The sequence below is a fragment of the Pogoniulus pusillus genome, chromosome 7 (genome assembly GCF_015220805.1).
Source record: "Pogoniulus pusillus isolate bPogPus1 chromosome 7, bPogPus1.pri, whole genome shotgun sequence".
NCBI classification, from domain to species: Eukaryota; Metazoa; Chordata; class Aves; order Piciformes; family Lybiidae; genus Pogoniulus; species Pogoniulus pusillus.
Window position 1 is genome coordinate 21,299,651 of NC_087270.1, and position 24,282 is coordinate 21,323,932.

Here is a 24,282-nt window from a genome sequence, read left to right on the forward strand (position 1 = left end):
TTGTATCTTATTGATTTTTGTCATGCAGAGATGACTAATAAATTTTACTGGTTGGTACTCTTGCTTTGGGCTCTGTAGCAGGGCAGCCAATACTCTTGTGCAAGATGTAGCTTTCTGCATGCTCTGTGTTGCAGAGACAGATGGTAAAAGACAGCAGTGAAGAACAGATCCTGGGAGCTTTACAGGAAGACCTCACTGCCAATACAAGGCTTTTAGAAACTGCTGGTCAAGTCTGAGAAATTTGTCTTCTGCCTTTCTTCTGAGGACAGCCTATTTTTAACTAAGAAACAATATTATTTTCACTACACGGAGCCTGAAAGCTCATTAGCAGCACCATGATCAACTAGTACCTATATAAGACCCTTAGACAAGAAGATGTCTCTTGCAGATTGTAACAATGCTAACCATAAGGTTGCTTCTGGGTTTAGTTGGTTGTTTGGTTTTTTATTTGTTGGTTTTTTTTTACAGCAAATTCATAATTTATCCAACCTAACATGTTAAAGAGGGGGATATTTACAACAGAGCACTGCAGCTACACTTAATGGCTTTCTACTGGTTTCACTAGTCACTGCCCTCTATTGCACACCTGACTTGTCACTTCACCTTGCTGGCTGGTAACTGAATATCAACCAGAGTGGTTGATATCACAGAATCACAGAATATTAGATGTTGGAAGGGACCTCCAGAGATCATCAACCCTTGCCAAGCAGGATCCTCTAGGGTAGTTCACACAGGAATGCATCCAGAGGAGGAGACTCTGCAACCTCTCTGGGCAGCCTGTTCCAGGGCTCCATCACCCTCACTTTGAAGAAGTTTCTCATCACGTTGAGGTGAAACCTTTTATGTTCTAGTTTGTAGCTGTTGTTCCTTGTCATATTGCTGCTGACCACACAAAAGAGATTGGCCCTGGGCATTTGACACTCACCCCTCATATTTGTACAGGTGGATCAGATCTCTCAGTCTCCTCCAGGCTGAACAGCCCCAGGGCTCTCAGTCTCTCTTTGTAGGGAAGATGCTCAAGTCCCCAAATCAGACTTGTGGCTCTCCACTAGACTCTCTCCGGAATTTCCCTGTCTCTTTTGAACTGGGCAGCTAAAAATTTGACACAGTATTCCAGGTGTAGTCTCAGTAGAGCAGAATAGAGGGGGAGAAGAACCTCCCTAGACCTGCTTGATACACCATTCTTTATGCACCCCAGCATGCCATTGGCTGTCCTGACCACAAGGCCACACCATATTGACCCTGTTCAGCTACTGTTGATCTGTGCCCAGGCCACATAGGACCCCACTGTGACATGTGCTATAGCCACTCTTAGCTCTTGGCTTGTCTTCCCTTGTGGAACACCCACCATCCTGCTGCTCCCTGGCAGCTGTGTATAATCCCCCAGTGGAAAATTTAGGGTGGGATTCACCTTGGATGTTCTAAAATGGAACATGAAGGCATTTATCTCTATATAGTGAAGGCAAACTAGGCCTATGAAGACAAGGAACAATGCTTCAATTTAACCTTTACACCCTAAAAAGCATGAATGGCAAGGTATGCAGCTCAGTATAAAACACATATCAGTTTTTGAGACTTCCAGTGCAGCTAGATAAACTCTAAGCCACAAATGTATATTAAAACATGTCACAACTGTTGACACAGAGCTCTTTCAGGATCTTTCCTTCCCTACAGACTGTATGGGTCTTATCTAAATGAGGCCTCTGTCAGCTGAGAGTCACCAGTATCTCAATCCCATTTACATAAGTCATTCATTTGCTTAATATAGTAAGACAAAAATAAACAGCTAAATATTATTACTGCACTGCAAAACCCACAACTTGTGTTTCCCTGTTTGTTCTCTCAGTGGTTCCAAAGAGATGACAACTCTGCAATGTCCTGTTGGAAAGCTGCCATGTGAAGCTCAAGAGAAGCTTGGTATAATTCTCCAGATTAGACAGTGAATAATGCTCATCACAACAGTTTCCTATCTGCAGTTGTGTCAATAATATTGTCTAAGCACATGAGGGAAAAAGGCAACAGGCAACACAGTTGGAACCAGACAGGTTTTGTTGCTATTTATGTTATTTGTTTAAAATTAACCTGGGTGTTTCCACAAAAAACGGAGTTAGACCTCAGTCATCATATCCTAAATCAAATGAAACCAAAGGATTGTACTTGAAAAGTCTACTTAGTCTAGCAGCGTATCCCTTACCAACACAGTAAGAACAAGTTGTTCTTCACAAAATCCTTAGAAGACACTGAGACTGTCAGTAGCAGCTAATGATTAATAAGGCACAAGTCTTAAAAAGTCCTCCAAAGCAAGGCAATCATTAAAAAAAGAAAAAAGACATCAAAAGCTCCAAGAATCCCCTCTGCCTTTCACTAAGCAGAAAGAAAACCAAGACTCAGCACTGTAGCTTAAGACATTCCCCAAGCCTACAGACAGTCAGGGGCAGCTAAGGAGTGGCTGGATCTCAGCAACAAGCCACATTGTCTAGGGGCATTCCTCTCTTGCAGATTGTTATTACTCATCTGAAACTTTTTTACTGATAAAACAACATGAATCTTCTCACAACATCATCTTTCCACAGGTAAACAGTGGCTGAACAAGAGGGAATGGCCTCAAGCTGTGAATGGGTAGGTTCAAACCAGATATTAAGAAAAAAAAATTCCCAGCAAGAGTGGTCAGACATTGGAATGAGCTGCCCAGGGAGGTAGTGGAGTCACCAACCCTGGATGTGTTTAAAAGTCATTTGGATGTGGTGCCTGGGGATATGATTTAGGACGCACCTTATAGAGTAGGAATAACAGTTGGACTTGGTGATCCTGAGGGGCTTTTCCAACTTGAATGTTTCTGTGATCCTATGATATCAGGCTAATTCACTAGATAACTGAGCAGAGCCTTGAAAAGCAGATTATCAAACAATCAAAGCAATTATTCTATCAAATGGTTTGTGAATGATGAGACAAAGGACTCACTCCTCTCTAAATGCCTCTTTTTAATCTACTTCTACATTACTAATGCATAACACTTTTGCACAGCACAATCGATGAAATCTGGAATCTGCCTGCAGGTTAATCTTGTCTTGTGCTGAATTTATCAGGCAAATCTATACAGCTCAAGGTATTTTCCCAGAGAACCATCTGGAAATTCATAGATTTCGGTAGCTGCTCAGGACAGCTGTAAAAAGCCCCAAGGGTCATCATCAACAAAAACACAGGAGGGAGGAAGGAGAAGGAGGAGAGACAGAGCTAAACTGTTTCCCAAGAATTGCTTGTACCATGCCAACAAAATCTTCTTGCACAAATCTAGCAGCCAAACCAACAACCACCACAAATTAGTTCCAATGCTGGGCTCTCTCAAGGCTCTTACCCATCCAGATTTACAACAGGAAATGCACACACTGAATTCATTTTCCTACTCAAAATAAACTGGGAATTGCATATTATGCAGGAAGCAAATATGCCAGGGGGGTTTGCTGTGTCTCAGTTGCTCCAGTCCTGGTAAGCAACTATGAATTCAGAGGGGCCACATGGAATAAATATTCTTCCCCATTATCAAAAGCACACTGAACTGCATGACATGATTAGCAGCAATGTTTTTCACACTTCTGGGAAAAGCTTCTGCTCAGTTGTAGACTGCTGTACTGAGCAAAGTCCTAATGTTTCTTTTAAAACAACAGCAGCCAAAAGTTCCACACTGTAGAAAGAAAGGACAGACAAGCATTTAAAGATCTACATCTTAAATCACTTCTTTAGCAAATGGCAAACCAAAGTTGATGAGGAAGTGAGTGGTTTGAACATCACATAATTAGGAATGGGAGCTGGAAACATGTATGTGACACAATATTGCTTCCTTTGTGTGTGTCCAGAGAAGGGCGATGAGGCTGGTGAGAGGCCTTGAGCACAGCCCTACGAGGAGAGGCTGAGGGAGCTGGGATTGTTCAGCCTGGAGAAGAGGAGGCTCAGGGGAGACCTTATTGCTGTCTGCAGCTACCTGAGGGGTGGTTGCAGCCAGGAGGAGGTTGCTCTCTTCTCTCAGGTGGCCAGCACCAGAACAAGAGGACACAGCCTCAGGCTGTGCCAGGGGAAATTTAGGCTCGAGGTGAGGAGAAAGTTCTTCCCTGAGAGAGTCATTGGACACTGGAATGGGCTGCCCTGGGAGGTGGTGGAGTCGCCGTCCCTGGAGCTGTTCAAGGCAGGATTGGACGTGGCACTTGGTGCCATGGTCTAGCCTTGAGCTCTGTGGTAAAGGGTTGGACTTGATGATCTATGAGGTCTCTTCCAACCTTGGTGATCCTGTGATACTTCCTGGCTGTTAGAGGTGCCAACTTAAATATTCATATTCTTATCTATACCCTAATTGCTGTCATTTGTGCTGAACAAAGGTGAGGGCTACAATCACATGCCTGTGATAAGATTGACACATTGGTGTGTACTCTAGAAATTGCTACTTTATTTTTTGTTCAGTATTTATGGAAAGGTAGATTATTAAGGCTAGTAAAACTCCAGGAGAGAAAGCAAAAACTGAGATGTACCATTAGTTTAGGATTTCTATTTTAGAAAGTATTTTCCAAATGCTTTTGTGGTGGGTTTCACTTTGGCTTATACTTGGCTTTCACCAGCATGGTTACCTCACTGCTGTCTACAACTACCTGAAGGGAGGTTGTAGCCAGGTGGAGGTTGGTCTCTTCTGCCAGGCAACCAGCAACAGAACAGGGGGACACAGTCTTAGGTTGTGTTGGAGGAGGTCTAGGTTGGATGTTAGGAGGAAGTTCTTCACAGAGAGAGTGATTTATCATTGGAATGGGCTGCCCAGGGAGGTGGTGCAGTTGCCATCCCTGCAGGTGTTCAAGAAAAGCCTGGATGAGGCACTTAGTGCCATGGTTTACTTGACTGGAGAGGGCTGGGTGATAGGTTGGACTGTATGATCTTGGAGGTCTCTTCCAACCTGGTTGATTCTATGATTCTATACTTATAATTATGTCACAGGTATAATTTTAATACACACCATGGCATTTTCTGTTTACAAGCACATCAATGTCACCAACTGTTTTCATTTTAATTTGTGCCAAAATATAGAGTTTCTAGAGAACAACAACAAAAAAGCTTTCAGACTGCTCATGCATTCTTGGTGTTTGTTGTAAGGTTGTTATACTCAAAATTGTTCCTATAATGATTTTCATTGTATAAAACCAAAGCAGAAATGCATATTCTTGATTATTAAAAGAAATAAAAACCAAGCTGCCAAGAGCCTCGAGTTCACTCAAACAGAACAAAATGCTGCCAAAAAAGGATGTGTCTGATAAGCAGAGGATATCATCTACAGAAATAAAAAGAATATATAACTCTTAATGATGTTACTGATGACTTTCCCTCACAACACTATACTTAAAAGAAAACCAGGCAGCATTTCACAGGATGCTATGGGTTGGAAGGGACCTCCATATAGATCGAGTCCAACCCCCCTGCCAGTGCAGGACCATAGAATCTAGCTCAGGTCGCACAGGAGCACACCCAGATGGGTCTTCAAAGTCTCCAGAGAAGAAGACCTAATGGTTATAGAACAGAGTCTTTACTGAACAATACTTAAGGCATCTGAAGAACTGTCACCCAAGCAATAGCCTCTAATTCTAACTTCTCAGATCCATGATAATGATCCATTAACTGCACTGTATTGTGCACACTCATCTCCCTGGTGGGAACAATAGATCGAGGTAGGGGCAGATAACCTGGGAACTGACTTGAATTTGAAGTTGATGTTGATGTAGACCTTGCTGCTATTTCAGATAGAGATGTCATGCATCCATTCAGCCATGTAAGATGATAAAAACCAGAGTGGCAGCAGAGGAAACTGACTCAATTATGACCTAAGATAATTTAAAAGTTAAATCCAATCCTTTTGTGCTTTAGATTGTGAAAGACAAAAATATGTATTTATCTACAGACCTCCATACATCAAATGCAAATCTCCAAATTATTACATTTTGTTAAATAAACTGCAAGCTTTGGCACTCTGGCAGAAATTTTGCCTATATAAGTCTGTATCTCCATAAATGAATCTATAAAGCATACATTTTAGCTTCCCACTGACAGTTCTCCATGGATTTGTTAATATTTTAAGGCAAAAAACACTATTAGTAATAAAAATGCCTCAATAGTAGGTGCTTCCTTTAATACCATGTACAGGATTTTAAGCATATGGAAGGAAGTTTCAGTAAGATTGAGAGAGAGCTCCAGTGACAGAGTCTACAGTGAAAGCCCCAGAAAATCTGTCTTAGATACCTGGATTAAAGTGGGAATTAAGGAATCCTCTATGAAGAAGGGATTTCATAAACCCTGGGTTGGACTTGAGAAAGACAAATAGACAACTGTTCCTCTGCTCTCTTTGGAAAGAGAGAAAAGACAAAGTTGCAACCAGCAACAGAACAAGGGGACAGTCTCAAGTTGTGCCTGGGGAGATACGGGCTGGATGTTAGGAGGAAGTTCTTCACAGAGAGAGTGATTGGCATTGGAATGGGCTGCCCAGGGAGGTGGTGGAATTGCCATCCCTGGAAGTGTTCAAAACAAAAGACTGGATGAGGCACTCAGTGCCAGGGTCTAGTTGATTGGATAGGGCTGGGTGATAGGTTGGACTGGACCATCTTGGAGGTAGGTCTCTTCCAAACTGGTTGATTCTATGATTCTATGAGGGAAGCACTGGCTGTCTCAACTGTGCATTGTTCAAATTTGCTAAAGTAACTGAGATGGTAGAGTGAGTTTTCCCTCAGAACAAGATGAGTATCAGGAAGGGAGGCTTTTCTGTAGAAATCAGCACTGCGGTAGTCGCTCAAAGCCATGAACTAATAAGAAAAGGTCAAGAAGGAGGGGCAGGAAAAAGGAGAATCCCATGCTCAAAGTTCTCACTTTGCCATTAAAGAGTCCACTTGATTCTGTTCCTGATTAATGACAAACAAAAAGTATATTCCTGACAGAGACTGCTGCACCTGAAAGCCAAGTAAGGTCTTAATTAAAATTCCAAAACCAGTAAGAGAGTCATTAACCACCTAGCAACCTAAGAAAGCTGAAGCTGGGTAAATGACAATCACAGAGACCCAAAAATAACCCAGGCACCATTAAATGCTCGGTACTTAACTGCCACTAGCACAATCTCACCCTGCTGCAGCTTCTTCAGCCTTTCAAAATTTGCATGTGACACATGTGAATTAGATACCCTCTTGTCAGCAGCCACTTAATTATATCAGAAGACATCTGCAGGTATATAAAATATATGGCATACTGGAAGAGCGGAAGACATCAGACAGTTTCTGCTTCTGAAAGAGAAGCACATTTTTGCCCCCTCTTTTTTGCATCTCTCCTTTTTTTTTTTTTTTTTTACCTTCCTAATAAATCCAATTGCCAATATGTTCCTTCGGGGATTCAGTGACAGCAACACAAAATGCAAGGTCAGCAAATTATTAAAATACTGATGTAGTAACTCAGAGCTGAGCAACTAATGAGCTGTAAAGTTCACTTCTGAAAGCAGGACACTCATACATTAAACACGTCCCCAGTATTTTTGCTGTTCATTATAAATATTAATTTAGAGTTGGAAGGTGAACTATGCAAAATAAAATTCCACTCTGATGGATTCTGATAGCATTACTTTCCAGGATCAAGTTTCTTTGCAATAATACACCGTCACTAAGGACACAACTTTGCCAAGTTTGGTATTAAAATGCACTTTTAGCATCATGGTGAATCCTAAATTAGGTCAATGACAGATGACTTAGCAGTAGATAGATGATTCTCAATTTACCAAACAAACTGAACTCCTACTCACCTTGCAAAACTAATCCAAAATTAGCATAAATGAAGGCTCTTTTAAATGAAGGTAAAAATACGGAAAAGCATCAACCATTTCCACACGTAACACTGATAATTAAATCCCTTCAAATAGAGCAGATGTCAAATCTTTACTACAGAGCACAACACAATGTGTTCCGTCCATCACCATGTGCTCTTACCCTCTGATAATCACAGAACCTTAGAGGTTGGAACAGACCCCAGAGATCACCAAGTCAACTCCTCTGCAAAGCAAGGATCACCCAGGGTAGTTTGCACAGGAATGCATCCAGGCAGGTTTGAAAGCCTCCAGAGAAGGAGACTCTGCAACCTCTCTGGACAGCCTGTTCCAGGGCTCTGTCACCCTCGTTGTAAGGAAGTTTCTCCTCACGTTGAGGTGAAACCTTCTCTGTTCTAGTTTGTAGCTGTTGCACCTTGTCTTACTGCTGCTGAAAAGACACAGGCACTTGACACTCAGCCCTCAAATATTCATACACATTGATCAGATCTCCTTTCAGTCTAGTAGACTGAACAGTCCCAAGGTTCTCAGTCTTCTCTTCCCTAGACCGAACAGCCCCAGGGCTCTCAATCTCTCTCTTCGTAGGGGAGATGTTCAAGGCCCCCAGTCATCCCAGTGGCTCACCACTGGACTCTCTCCAGCAGGTCCCTGTCTTTCTGGAAATGGGGAGCGCCCAAAATTTGACACAGTATTCCAGGTGTGATCTCATTAGGACAGAGTAGAGGGGAGAAGAATCTCCCTAGACCTGTCAGCCACACTTCTCTTGACACACCCCAAGATACTTGATTCAAAAAGGCAATGTTAGGCTGCAGCAGACAGGGTACTTTAGTAGTGAATTTCAGAAGACCGCATTCCTCCTGTTTCTTATTACTACATAGAATCAAGAAGTTGCCCTCCTCTGACAGAACCGCAAAAGCCAAACTAAACTGTTCCTCCATGTATCGTCAGGACCAATGAGGAACTCTGGCATACTTTCCTTAATGGCTGCAGAGGTGCTCAGATGGCCCTTTTCTATTCAGCTGAATGACTGCCTCTCTGGTTTTCCAGAGTTAGATGCAATTAACATACCCTGCTGACAGACTATAACCCCAACATCCCAGAGAAAACGGCAATTAATTCAAATTAAAAATAATATGATACAAATGCTCAGTAAGAAGCAACATTTTTAAATAGTTTGTGGAAAGAGAACATTTCTGTTTTCTACTCAAAACTCATTTTTACCTTTAAGATGTTTCTGACAATCGGAAAAAAAAACCAAAACATTGCATTGATTCTTTCTTTTTTGTCTTTGAATTTTTAACCAAACTTTTCTCTAGATGTTTTGTTCCTGTTTTACATAATCTTTTGGAGTGAAAATGATCTTAAATCCCAGAATCTCCAAAACCCACAGATCTACATATTTTACCCATTAAAATTCACGGTCTCCTAATGCTCAATCAGTCACAGAATCACAGAATATTGGGAGAAGGAGGCAACTTCTAGAGATCAATGACTCCAATTACCCTGCCAAAGCATGATGACCTTAGGCAAGCCACATAGGAACGCATCCAGGTGGGTTTTGAAAGTCTCCAGAGAAGGAGACTCCACTACCTCTCTGGGCAGCCTGTTCCAGTGTTCCATCACCCTCACCATAAAGAAGTGTCTCCTCCTTTTGAGGTAGAACCTCCTGTTTTCTAGCTTGTACCCACTGCTCCTTGCCTTGTCATTGAGCAACACTGAAAAGAGATCATCATCTTCATCTTCACATCTGCACCTCAGATATTTACAGATGTTAAAAAGATCCCATCTCACTCTTCTCATGTCTAAACAGCCCCAGATTTCTCAGTCTTTCTTTATAGGAGAAATGTTGAAGTTCCCCAGTCATCTTCATAGCTCCCTGTTTGACTCTCTCCAACAGGTCCATGTCTCTCTTGAAGCAGGGAGCCCAAAACTCCCCAAAAACCTGGATACAGTATTCTAGGTGTGGTTTCACCAGATCAGAGTAAATAGGGAAGAGAATTTCCCTAGACCTGCTGGCCACGCTTTTCTTGATGCACCCCAGGATGCCATTGGCCCTCTTGCCACAAGGGCACATTGCTGTCCCATGGTGAACTTACTACCCACTGGGACTCTGAAGTCTTTCATTTTGGAGCTGCTTTCCAGCAAGACAACCCCTAATCTCTGTTGGTGTCTGCAGTTCTCACCAGGTGCAGGTCTATACACTTGTATTTCTTGAACTTCATGATGTTCACCCAGCTCTCTAGCATGTCCAGATCTTGTTGGACAGCAGCACAACCTTCAGGTGTGTCAGCAAACTTGCTGTGGGTATGTTCTATCCCCTCATCTAGGTCATTAATGAAGATATTGCACCAAATGGGGCCAATACTGAGGTACACTACTGACCACAGGCCTCCAACTCAACTCTGTGCTGCTGATCACAACCCTCTGAACTCTGCTGCTGAGCTAGTTTTCAATCTGGCTGACAGTCCGATCATCTACTCCACTTTCCTTGAGATGACCTATAAAAATGTTATGGGAGATAGTACTGAAAGCCTTGCTGAAGTCAAGGTAAATGATACCCACCTACTATCTTTTCACCTATCCATTTGGTTATGTTTTTGTAGGAGGCTATCGGATCAGCCAAGCATGATTTCCTCTTAGTAAATCCATGTTGGCTACTCCTGATAACCTTCTTTTCTTTCATGTGCTTAGAGATGGCCTCCAGAACAAACCTTTCCAGGGACGGAGGTGAAGCTGACTGGTCTGTAGTTGCCCAGGTCTTCCTTCTTGCCCTTTCTGAAGACTGCAGTGACACTGGATTTCCTCAAGTCCTCATGCACTTCCCCCATTCTCCATGATCTTTCAAAACTGATGGAGAAGGGTACAGCAACATCAATGAAGACCAAGAAGAATTTTTCACACTACTGCATCTCTCTTGAAAATATTATTTTTAATATATTGCTTAGGATTTCCTCATTTGTGCTAACTCTCAATTCAGGATCACTTCCACTGCTTGAATGATCTAGTTCATATATTTCTGCAAGCATCCGAGGGAATGAGTAGAAAGGAAGCAAAATGTTAATAATTAAAAGTTAGATGTAGAAACCAAGAACTGTAATTCTAAAAGCACTCCTGCCAATGAACTAAAGCTCCGTCAGGCACAGCTCCTCATATCCTGAATACCCAGAGTCTCCAAGGTGGTCAGAAAGATCAATTTTCCATTTTGCAGAAACCTGGAAGCCACTATTACAAAAGGGTATCCGTAGAACAACACTTCTTTTATAAATGAGGAGTTGTCAGGATGACATGATCTGACTGCAAGTACCTCGCAATGAACAAACAGCAGCCTCCAGGGACCACCAGCAGTCAGCAGGAAAGGGAATGAATGCCTGGAGGGAACAATTGGAGTCACATTTTCCCTGAAACACTCATCCAGTCCCTAGCAGCCTTGGAGCTTTAAAATACTGAAGGGCTTGCCAAGCTTACCAGAAGCATACTGCTGAGAGAAATCACAGAATGGTTTGGGTTGGAAAGTATCTTTAAAAGTCACAGAATCACAAAATCAACCAGGTTGGAAGAGACCTCCAAGATCATCCAGTCCAACCTATCGCCCAGCCCTATCCAAGCAACTAGACCATGGCACTAAGTGCCTCATCCAGTCTTTTGTGTTGAACACTTCCAGAGATGGCAACTCCGCCACCTCCCTGGGCAGCCCATTCCAATGCCAATCACTCCCTCTGTGAAGAACTTCCTCCTAACATCCAGCCTATACCTCCCCCAGCACAACTTGAGACTGTGTCCCCTTGTTCTATTTTTGGTTGTCTGGGAGAAGAGACCAACTCCTACCTGGCTACAGCCTCCCTTCAGGTAGCTGTAGACAGCAATAAGGTCACCCCTGAGCTTCCTCCAGGCTAAACAACCCCAGCTCTCAGCCTCTCCTCATAGGGCTGTGTTCCAGGCCTCTCACCAACTTCTCTGGATGCATTCCAGAGAACATCTCTCTTTAATGCCATCTAGTCCAACCTCTCTGCAGTGAGCAGGGACGTGTTCAACTAGAGCAGGTTGCTACGATCCCCTGTCCAACTTGCCCAGGAATGATTCCGGGGATGGGGTTTCTACCATGTCTCTGGGCAAACTGTGTCAGTGCTTCATTATCCTCCTTGTAAAACATTTCTTCCTTGTATCTTGTCTCAAGCTACACTTTGCTAGTTTCAAGCCATTACTCCTTGTTCTATTTCAACAGGCCCTACTAAAAAGACTGTTGCCATCTTTCTTACAAGCCCCATTTAAGTACTGGAAAGCCACAATAAGGAGCTTTCTCCAGGCCGAACAGCCTCAGCAATCCCAGCCTGCTTTCATAGAAGTTGTGTTCCAGCTGTCTGATAATTTTTGATGACCCTCCTTTAGACTGGCCGTGCTGAGGACTCCAGAGCTGGACACAGAGCTCCAGTCCTCAACAGAGTAGAGCAGAGGTGCTGGATCATGTCTCTCAATCTGCTAGCCATGCCTCTTTTGATGCAGTCCGAGGTGCACCTGACCTTCTGGGCTGTGAGGGCACATGACCAGCTCATGTCCAGCTTTTCATCCGCCAGTGCTTGCAAGTCCTCCACTGAACTCTCAATCCCTGGTGTTAATACTAGGCATTGCCTTGACCCATGTGCAAGACCTTGTTGAACCTCATGACATTCTAATGGATGCACTGCTCGAGCTTGTCTAGCTCCCTCCAGAAGGCACTCTGTCCCTTGGGTGTCAACCACGTCACCCAGCTTGGTGTCATCTGCAAACTTGCTGAGGGTGCACTTGACACCACTGTCTATGTCATGGATGAAGATATTAAATAGCACTGGTCCAGTATGGGCTCCTGACAGACACCACTTGTCACTGATCACCAGCTGGACGTTGAGTCACTGATCATTATCCTCTGGATGCAACCAGCTAATTCATCATCCACCAAACAGTTCACCCATCAAATTCCCATTTATCCAATTTAAAGAGAAGGATGCTATGAATGATAATATCAAAAGTGCTTCCCTTGTCCACTGATGTAGTCACTCCACTATACAAATCCACTAGGCTGATCAGGAAGGACTGGCCTTTGGTGAAGCCACGCTAGCTGTCTCAAATCTCCTCCTTTTGAGTGATCATCTTTCAAAGAATCTCTTTTCAAGTCTCTACCTCCAGTCTTTCCTGCAAAAGAAGTTTTACCCAAACTTACCTCTGGGTACTTGAGTTTTAAAGTCTTATGCATTTCTCGAAAGCGACTGTAGCGCCTGAACACTGTCCATGTCTCATCCAGCACTGTTATCTGTGTCACACAATAGGAAAAGAACAAACAGAAGTAAAACCACACAATGGACAATGCTAAAAAGCATAGCGTGTGCCAGCCTATCAAGACTGAAAGAGGCACCTCTTTGTTCCCTTAAATTCATAAGCTGTTACTGATTTCCTTAGTTTTTCTTTTATCACAATGAAAGAACTGTATTTAACAAAGAGAAGTGACTGCAAAGCAAGAGAACCAAATGCATTAATTCCTTATTCTGGAGAGGTTTAACAAAGCTGTAAACAGATTAAAAATATCCCAATTCCCAGTCACTCTTTAGTACAGCTATGTTGCAGCTCTCAGCATAGCAATCAGGGGGTGTTGCACTAATGAATGAGCAACCCCCAGCACAAGTGGTACATAATCTCTCTATACATTCACAGAACTGTATATTCATACACACACGTATACACAGAATCATAGAATGGTTTGAATGCAAGGCACCTTAAATATTAACTAGTTCCAACACCCCTGCGACTGGCAGGGACACCTTCCACTAAAACATGTTGCTCAAAACCTTGTCCAGCCTGGCCTTGAACACCTCCAGGAAGGAGGCAGCCACAACCTCCCTAGACAACCTGTTCCAGTGTCTCACCACCCTCACTGGAAAGAATGTCTTTCTAATATCCAGTCTAAATCTACTCTCTTCCACTTTAAATCCATTGCCCCTCGTCCTATCACTGCAAGCCCTTGTAAAAAGTCCCTCCTCAGCTTTCTCACTCAGCTGCTGGAGATAGATAAATGTAGAAATACGCAGTCAGTAAATATACATTTCTTGTACACATAGAATTCATTACCATATAGAATGGGGCTCCAATTCATAGGGTAAAAACTTATAGATGTCAGCTTTCAGTAGAAGATATTCCTTTAAAGGAGTTTCAGTCTGTGTCACCAGGACAGTATCACAGAATCATAGAATTGAGTTGGAAAAGACTTCCAAGATCACTAAGTCCAACCATCAGCCTAACATCACCATGGCCACTAGCCATGTCCTGAAGTGCCTGTATTTATGAACATCCTATTTATAGGAGAAGACTCATTCAAGTCAAGAGAATTACTCCTGTGATGAAAGTACAGCAACAGGAGCAAAGAGGAAGAGCATGCCAATGTTACCACCAGCTATTCACAGAATCTTCACTGGAACTGAGGAGCCAACAAAAAAATCAGATAAATAATTTTTTTCACTGTCTTAGATTAGGTGAAAGAAATTTCTGAGTAAAAAGTGCCATGACTGAAGCCTTTGATTTCACAAGAAGTCTTTTTTCTGTAGCTCTGGTGATCCAAGGCTACCAAGAAGCAATGTTGCAGGGAGAGGTGAACATTATTCTACATCAACGATTAGGGCTGGAGAAAGCCCGCTGGCTTTGCCCAAGCCTAAAAGACTGTTGCTTTTTCAATCCAACAAGGCTAATATGTGATATTACCTCCACCTAGCTATGATTTTATGCATGAAGATCAAAAATAAGCACTTTCACAAAACACATTTCAAAGATAAAGGCTTTTTCATCTTAAAGTGACTCCTTAAATGAACAAAAAGATTCCTCACTACTGAACATATCAGGAAGTTATAAAGTTGTCAAGATAGTAAAGTAAGAGAAAAATAAACCCAAGCAGTAAAACCAGCAACCAGACTAGCACCACTCTTGATAACTGCTACCTCGTGCTTGTAACAAACTCATCCTTTGCCCACCCTGCCCTGCTTGCTGCCTTTGCTGTTGTATACAGAACAAGGAAAGCGGGAAAGTGTTTTAGAAACCAAAATATGAACATAGCGATATGTTCATGTTACAGTGATCACCACTAACCATTTGACTTGTGAATAATTCCTTTAGCAGTAAAGGGCTTTCTGATTTCAGTGTTCAAGTAGATTTTGAGTGCAACAGATAACCGTAAAACAAAGATGCTACTCATTCCTGCACACTTTTCCCTTTAATTTTGTATTTTAATATTTCTGAGTCATGACATTTTGCTGTGATGATTGCATTTGCACAGATCTTTATTCAAAAGCAACCTCTCTTTCCCCCCCTAGGGTTATCACAGTAGCATATCTTTAGGGGAGCTATCTAACTCAAGGCATCCAGGACTCTTCCAGCTACCCAGCTTCAGAAAGATCATGGATGTCTGCTTGCCAGGGATGCTGCTGGCTGTGCATCTGACACCTGCCTAGGTGATAGAGTGGTACCAAGGTGGGATGAAGTTTAAAAACCAAGTTGTCAGGGACAGAGAAGAAATAAAACCACTAAGTCATCTATCCATATTGCCCAAGAACTGAAGGATTTTCTCTAGAGTATTCCCTGGTGGCTTCACTTACCCTGACTTGGTCTCTGTCATCCTCTTTGTTTACTTCTCTAATTCTTGCAGTGAGACTATCAGGTAATGTGTTGCAAAATTGTATTGTTGTTACTGCTAATATTATTGGAAAATTCATTTCAAAGCTAAACAAAATCTTAAGCGGTCCCCAAAGCTCAGCAAGAATGTTATTAGGGCTGACAGGATCGAATTCCACTCATATAAAGAGGAGAATTACAGCACAGCTGGCATGGCAATAGCATTTCCAGATCTGGCTTTTTGCTCCTACAGCTGATCCAAACATTCTGGGCTGGGACTCTTTTCCTTCATTAAAAAAAAGCGCTAGATGCCAGACTGTATGCATGGGGACACATGTAGACCTTTTGTACAATAACAAGTCAAGCAAATTTGAAAAGCACTATTTCTACTTGGAATTTACTAATATAGCAACTAAAAACATTGTCTTAGTAATAAAAAAAGTAAATGCTTCTTATCTGGGCATTTATGTGACCTTCAACCTGCCTGAGAATTGTGGGTTGGTTTGGGTTTGGCTTTGTTTTCCCACTCAAGTGCACAATTTCCTATGTAAAACCTACAAATTTGAAAGGAGTTATTACAGTCCTGTCTCCTCAGCTTTTCTTCTCAGGATGACTGACAGAAAACAACCTAACAGACTTTTTCAATTGATCTCACTGTAAAGAACAGAATCACAGAATGTAGAATGTTAGGAGTTAGAAGTGACCTCCAGAGATCACTGAGTTCAACATTCCTGCCAAAAGCAGGATCCCTTAGGGCAGTCCACACAGGAATGCATCCAGAAGAGTTTGAAAGTCTCCAGAGAAGGAGACTCCACAACCTCTCTGGGCAGCCTGTTCCAAGGCTGCGTCACCCTCTCTGTAAAGAAGTTTCTGCTCATGTTGAGGCGAAGCTTTTATGTTTAAGGTTTTAGCTATTGTTCCTTCTATTATTATTTTGCACCACCAAAAAGAGTTTGGCTCCATCCACTTGACACCCACCCCTCTGATATTTATAGACATTGATCTGACTCCCTTCTCAGCCTTCTCAAGGCTCAACAGCCCCAGATCTCTCAGTCTCTCTTCATAGGGGAGCATGTGACTGAGTTTGTTCCCTATCTGTCTCATAAACAGGTGTAAAAACAAGAGGGGTGTGAGGGCAAGCAATAAAAATGAAAAGTTCCACTGGATTCTGAAGCAGTTAGAAATAACAGAATTGCAGTTAGAATAACAGAAAATGCCCACCATAGTTATCTAAGCTGGTTAAACTGTCTACAGGCTTCGTGAAAATTCATATTTCTCCAAGTGGACCTTGCTGAAACTGTTCTTCATGCTCCCTATGAATACAGCACTTGAAAAATTAAAAGGTGCCTCGAAATTCATTGTGGCATCTTTTTTATTTGCTATTTAGGTTATTAACCTGATATAGATGAGGGCTTTTTCTTTCCTCTAATATAGGTATATATGGGACAGGCATAATTTTTTTAGGAAGTAATTCAGAGAGTGATGCTTCTGCTTCACTCCGATTCTGCACCAGTTCACTGAGCTCAGAATGAAACTTAGACACATAGACATATTGAGCATATCACATCATTTGGCTTAACAGAAGTGTGACAGGACCTGGAAAAAAGCACTGCTTTGGGGTACATCTGCCTGGATTTCTTCCTGTGGAGATGAATGAAAGGCTTTGAAACACAAGAAAAAGGCAGTTTTGAAAACCCATCAAACAGGATAACTAAAATGAGAGAACGCAGAACAGTGAGGGAAAGCTGAATGAAAAGGCTTGTCTACAGTTTTTTTTCTCTTGTCAGAGGAGCCCCTACAGGACTGTGCTTGATTCCAGGCTTTGCTTCCATCACCTGCTCTCAGGAGACCTCATGTGCCATTACAGGACCTGAAGTTGCCCCTTCCCTACTCCCCTTGCTGCTACCGCTGCCATCCATGTTGGTTCTGTCTGCAAACAGATGCCAATGATCTTACCCATGCAAAAACTCTCCCCACAGTGTTTCCAGTACAGCCCTGTCTGAATGTTCTGCATATGATAACATGAAAGGAAGGGGGACATACAAGATTTTTCTGGTATTCTAATTCAGCTTTAACATAAATATGTTTAGATCTGATTAAGTTACAACTGTCATTAAGTCATGACATCTTTAAAGACAGCATATAGAACTGTTGCTTAAATGGAAGGGTTTTTTTTTTTGGAAACATATTCTGAATCCTTCACAGCAGGCCAGCATAAACAGCTCAGCATCAGCTCCTCCTGCAAGAGGAGAAGGTGCTTTCTTAACTCTAATAAAAGCATGCGTGTGTTTCTAATTTGAATTCTGTCCAATAGGTTTTTGTAGGATTCAACATCTTAAAATATGGTCTGCAGCCATCAGAAACACCTGAGTGGACAGACCATCCTGCTGGCCTGTTCCCAAATGTTATATTTGCCTAGATGGACAAGATCATGGAAAATATTTTTGGATGATATGTTAGGGTTGAAGAGACTTAAGAACTGATAGTGTTCCTGCCAAGAAAAGCAGAATTGACTTTCTTTCTTCTAGCATACAAAGGACATAATCTTTAGTACTGTATGCAACAACAAAATAAATAAATATAAATATATTTTTTTTTAATTTTTTTTTTTTTTTGTAGAGAAATTTGTTGCATTTGTTCTTGTATGCAGCAAAACCTGAAAGTAGACTGTAGTGAGGTGGGTGTTGGCCTCTTCTTTTAAGTCACAACTGATAGGATGAGAGGAATGGCCTCAAGTTGCTCCAGGGGACATTTGGATTGGGTATTAGAGGAAAAGTCTTCCCTGAAATGGATTTCAACCACTGGAACAGGCTGCCCAGGGAGGTGGCTGAATCCCCATCCCTGAAGGTGTTTAAAAGAGGCAGAGATGTGGTGCTGCCCTGTCTTCCTGCCTTCCTAACACCAAACCCCCGTTTTTTTAAAGAAAAGGAAAAAAAAGCCCTGCTCCATGTCTCCTGATTTCTCACAGAATAACTGTAGCACCAGCTGAAGATTAATACATATCAAAGTAGAGCCAGGAGCTCTACAGGGAAAACACTTCAAATACAAAAGTGTATAGAAGGTCTGTGGATTGTAGCTTAGAGCCAAGTCCTGACCACAGCAAAAACAGCCCACTGTGAGCTACAGAGACCTGGAGGCAAAAGAAAAAGCATAAACAGTTCATTGACTTGTGCAGAGGAAGGACTGTGCCAAACATCCCAAAGACAGACAAACTAAGGTCCACAGGAGCTACCATAGCAATACTTAGAGCTTTGGGGAAGTTGGCAGCAATGGAACACAATTATTCAAGTAATAGCCTATTCCCTACCCTCCCTGTCATCCATGTCTTTGTTTTGAACTTTACCAAAGCTGCTATTTAAACAGGAGTTTAATTTTAGAGACAGCCTAGGAACGGCACAGGAGAAAAAGATAGTATGGACAAGCATGGTGGAAGATAATAGCCGTACCATGTACATGTCTCGCAGCCACAGCAGCTGCTCATTTCAGGCCATTCCTGAGGTTCGGTTTGCAAGCTTTGCTCCTCACAGACACCAAATACAGGCACTGGAATTGCTGGAGCCTGGTTTAATATGCCTCTCCTATATATATTTATCCCCCTATTCCTAGCTGTTATGAATCCTACCCTTTTCTTCTATCACACTTCCTTCCAGGTTAGTCTACGTCTTCCTGCACATAGTCTTTGACTCTCCTTTCATATTAAGTTGCTTACCTGGGCTTTAGAGATGTGTCATTGTAGGCCTGGATAGGCCAAAATAAGCTTATTCATGTCCTGGCTTGCCCAGACATGTTTTTCTCCTCTCTCTCCTCCTATAGGGAGACGCAATTGTGAGAAAGAGGATAAAGGACCTGGACCTACTGAGTCTAAGGACTCTGGCTTGGCCAGACATGTTTCCCTGCTCCCTCTCCTTCTGTGCTGGTTGAAGCAACCATGGGAAATGAAAATAAAAGCCCTGGCTTCACCTAATATGGTCAAGCTTGGCTAATTGCCATTCTGATTGACTGATCTATATTTAAAGGCTCATTAATCTTGGGCTGTATTGATAAAAAGAAATGAGCAGGTAACACAGCGTGCTCTGCCATTGTACTTGTGCTTGCTTGCTGCTTGCTAGTGCCTCCTGCCATTGCTCACTGCCCCAGTGCATCGTGAACTTCCTTAAAACTGCCTGCCTTGAGTTTACCAGGAACAGGCTCTAAATGCCTCCACATGACTGGCCTGCATAGCCAGTGTGACACTGTGCTAAGACTGCACATTGCAAGACACCCTGCCTACCCCTGCCAAGACAAGAAGCCCTAAAAGGGAAACATAGATCATCCAGAGAAGCCAGGACCACGTCAGAGACAGTTTGCCTCCTTTCCCAGGCACCCTGGGAGGAATCAGAAGTCTCAGCAGCTGTCAAGACAGTAACAGAATTCTCTGAAAGTGGATACTGCCTGAATCTGTAGCTAGCCTCACAAGTCAGGAGATAATTTTTGTGAGTAAATACTTAAAGCCTCTTGTAATTCACTACTTGCCTTCTGCCATAAAGAGAAAGAAGCTTCTTGAGTCCATCTAGTGGATAATTGGTATAATTAACCGCAAGAACCTTCTCTTCCAGTATGCTTGCATCTGCCAGTTACTTCTTAAAGTGTGCTAGATTTCCCTGTTCCCTGTGTGTATAAATATCCAAACTGTTTGTTTTGAACCTTGTAAATACATTTTCTGGAGAGATATAAAGTTAATAAACTGTGTTCATAGTTATTAACAATCTTTGCCTGGACATCAAAATCAATATAATTATTAATTTTGCATAATTTGTAACAGGATGAATGGAGAATACTTGAAAAGGAAATCTATCAACTTACTGTTCCAAGTACCTCAAACTCCTTCCTTCTCCCCCCGCCCCAAGGGTTTGAATGGGAGAAGGTGCAAAAACTGCTTTCCCTCCCCCACCCTGTGGGATTGAGGGGCAAGAGCAAGAGGCACTTTCCCGCGTGTGTGCTGACCTGTGTGGAAGCCCATGCTGCAATTGGGCTGGTGGTTGGCTGGGTTTTTGCGCCCAGTATAAAATGGTAAATGGACACTTTGTTTAGAAAAGGATAAACAGAGCAAGGGAGAAGGTGAAAAGGTTCCCACCTTGAGAGTTCCTGTCTTGAAAGAGCTCCTGACAGAGTGCCCAACAGGACAGGTTCCTGCCGTGACTGGACCATCCCTGCTTTTGGACAGCTCCTACCTTTTTGTATGGCTTTCAGTTTTACAATGTTCCTGCTTTTGGATGGTTCCATTTTGTGCAAACTCACAGGCTTGGCAAGTCCTGGGTCCTTTAAGGGAGCTATCAGAGGCATCTGGATCAGCCCCTCTTGGACCATATCAGCAGCCAACTTCCTGGCTGTGCAGTTTGGGTTCTTGCCTGCTGCTGCAAAGGCAGCATCATTCTATGATCATCCCATTCATGGAAGAAGCGCTCAAGACATTTCTGAGTTTGGAGACTCTGCCAATTGCCTTGGGCTTCTGCCACGTGGATCTATACTATTGGACACTGCCTGCAGTGTCAGAAGGCTGCTTCTGCAGGAGAATCCAGCAAGGGACCATTGTCAAATACCTCCATGAATAAGATCTGCTGTTCCCTTAATCTTCTGCTCAGCCTGATTGATAGTGGGGTAAAGCTGTGTTTATAGCTTAGCCTTTTTCTGACTTCCTAAATTTCTAAAATTATCTATAAGATCCTTTTTGAAGAAATTCTCAACTGAACTGAATCTGTAAATAGACCAAACTAATTTTTGTATATAGTTTGGGGGGAGGGTTCCAGGAAAATAAAATAATTCTATTTTTATAATTCCTGACTCTGCCACATCAATTCCCTGTTTCCACAACACTAAAAAGAGAAAGAAAACTTTGTACTGTATTTACATTCACTAATCATTACCCAAGTTTAGTAAATCCCATGTGCCAAAATAGTTGGTGGCCAGAACAGTCCTTGGAGAAGGTTTGTATCACACAGTATCACAGTATCACAGTATCATTAGGGTTGGAAGAGACCTCACAGATCATCAAGTCCAACCCTTTACCACAGAGCTCAAGGCTAGACCATGGCATCTGGTCCCATGGACTTGTGGGTGTCCAGATGGCTCAGCAGGTCCTGAACTAATTCTTCAGGAATTTCCAGGGGAACACACTGCTCCCTGACCCCATCCCCCAGTTCAAGAGGCTTACTCTTAGCATTTCTATGGCTCTGGGCTTTCACCGGCCCCAGCAAATTCACAGTTCAAAAGGCAAAAGCAAGTATTTAATCCCCAAATTGTGTAATATGTTTTGAAAGGAAAATTTAATTAGCTCAAACAGAGCTAAGATTGCCCACCTTAATAAAGGCCTTTGTAAAAGAAAGTGTGAGCATGGTTCAAAACCGGTTCTGCATGCCGTGAGGGCAGCTCCCTACTCCAATTTACACCAGCTAACAAAGCATCTGGCAGCACATTCAGCAAAGAACGCTGCCAATTCTGTCTCTGATGCCATGTGTATCAGTTATTCTACATGTCCACAAGCACTGAGAGCACATTTCCAATTAGGCATCACATGGTGCTTTGAAAAAACACTGGCTTAGTACCAGAATGAATATGCAATTTTTCCAGCATTTCTTCACAGAAGATCAACTGGGGAAGCCACTAGAATGAGGGTGTGATGGTTTGGGTGTTACCTGCCCCCCACACTTTGTAAATCACCCAGACTAGACTCAGCTGGCTCTGGAAATTTGAATTAATTTACAGCTTAGCACAATATACAAGCAGATATTTACAGTATATACAGTTATATACAGAAATATGCAAGTGAAAAGGTAATACAGACACACAACAGCCCTCCCAGAAACCTAAGGCCCCAGGAGGGGCTCTCAACTGCCCTTCCACCTTGTCCCACCCCTTTCTACCTTACCCCAGACATTGCCTTGTGCCCAAGGAAGACTGGAGGGTCAGCCAGGGGAGTTAGGAAGCAGGTAGATTAATCAGAGAGATGGCAGATTAGGTTAGAGAGAGAAATGCAGCCCACAGCCTGGACAGAGAGCATTTGTCTTATCTATATTTACACTCTTGTTCTCATACATGTCAGCAAGCCTATGAGTGAAGTAAACATCACCATTGTTTTCCTTTCACAGCCTGTAATCTAGTTCTTCTCACCAAAACATCCTAGCTAGCTTCAAACTGGCACAGAGAGGAAGCAGAGAACAGTCTGGAGAAGCAAGACCTTTAGAAATGCAGAGAGGGAGAACAACAAAGAAGGTCTGAAACAACACAAAAAATTATGGTTTTGTTATTATAGGTATTTTGAGTCTAATAATTTTCTATGTGCGACACTTGCCCTTCAATGCAGGGCTTTTCTATAATAAATATGCACTTAATCCTCATTTCTGCAACACTTTCAGCTTAATTATTTGACACTGGATCTGGAACTGCTCACCTCAAGTGTCTGACCACCATTTATACCAATAGATCCTTGGAAATACCTGTCTTTGTAGTGTTCTGTATTGTGTATGCTTCCTCACAACTCCTTATTTAGCAGTACTGAGGCCATTTAGACAATGCAAAGACAGCCAAAAATTGTAGTCAGTGGAACAAAATCTACTTTTCACTAGGGCCAGTAAGATGAAAATCTGCTAAACACTTCTAGCTGCCATTTCCACCTTCACTGTTGTGCTGTCGCAGTGAACACCGATGGATGGACAGATCAGAACAGGAACTATCTGGTTGCAACCAAAAAAGTGTTTGCTTTTGATTGGATACAAGGAAAAAAAAAATCTTTATTGGAAGAGTAGTCAGGTATTGGAACAGGGTGCCCCAGAGAGGTGATGGAGTCACGTCCCTGGAGGTGTTCAAGATGCAGGTAGATGTGGCACTTCAGGATACTGTTTAGTGATCATGGTAGCTGGGTTATGCCTGGACTTGATGATCTTAAAGGTCTATTCCAACCTTAATGGCTCTTTGATTATTACTGGTACTACGATGCTACTGCTGTACAAATGCAAGCAACGACTGCATAGAGACTTCAAACATGAAGAAGAAGAACTGCAAAGCACTTACCTTTATTTCAAACTCATAGTGTTCATCCTTTCCCTGCCCACACAGGACATAGCGTGGAATACTAATTTTAATGGGGTCCTTAAAGTCGTCTGGATTTGCTCCCAGTGAACGACAGACCATCCGCTTTCATGTGCATACCAAACAGGGAGAACAAAGGAAAACCAAAATCACTACATAAGGAAAAAAAGAAAATAACTTCACTAAACACAAGAAAATGTTCTTGGCCAGAGGAGCAGGGAAAGACAGCATAGAGAAAGCAGAAATTCCATAAAAAACTTAAGGAATTAATTAAAAATAAAGTGGGTCTCCTTTTATATTCAAGCCCTACCATTTGGTTAGGCACCAAATATTTGAGGTGTAGTGTCTTGAAAATCAGTGCTCTTTGAACAGGCATTTTCAGCTTAGAAAACTGAAAACTAGAAAGGCAGAAAACTTCTTAGTAACTTAATTTTATATCCCTGAATATATGAATCAAGTCTTCACAGTCAGCCATATTTTTTCTATGTCTTTATGTAACAAACCTGTTTACAAGATCAAGGAAAGCTGCAGTGGCTCAAGCTAATCCAGGAAATTCTTAAATGTTAAAAATCCAAAGTATTTTTACTATTAAATAAGGTGTTGCTAATACAGCAATCGACTGCCAGAACACTGTCCTAGTATTTTCTTTAAATAATATCCAATTAACAGAAACCTCAACTAGGATAAGTTTGCATGGTATGGACAAAATGCTTTAAAAAGGTATTTGTAATGACAGCACATTCCTCTGACTAACAGCCAGACAGAAC

The 24,282-nt window shown here is 42.3% G+C and overlaps 1 protein-coding gene across 6 annotated transcripts in view; it reads right to left on the reverse strand.

The window, feature by feature from the left end:
* Positions 1-24,282, reverse strand: part of KIF16B (kinesin family member 16B) — a 174,183-nt gene that overhangs the window by 39,127 nt on the left and 110,774 nt on the right. For 2 of the 6 annotated variants that reach the window (XM_064146165.1, XM_064146164.1), the window contains 2 exons: positions 23,498-23,620; positions 13,020-13,109 (listed from right to left, as the gene is read on the reverse strand). In XM_064146165.1, coding sequence (XP_064002235.1) covers positions 13,020-13,109; positions 23,498-23,620 — 213 coding nt within the window. Of the gene's footprint in view, positions 1-10,536; positions 10,673-11,228; positions 11,301-13,019; positions 13,110-23,497; positions 23,668-24,282 lie in introns of those variants that run through there. The other 4 variants (XR_010302825.1, XM_064146167.1, XM_064146166.1 and 1 more) reach the window with 4 other exon arrangements.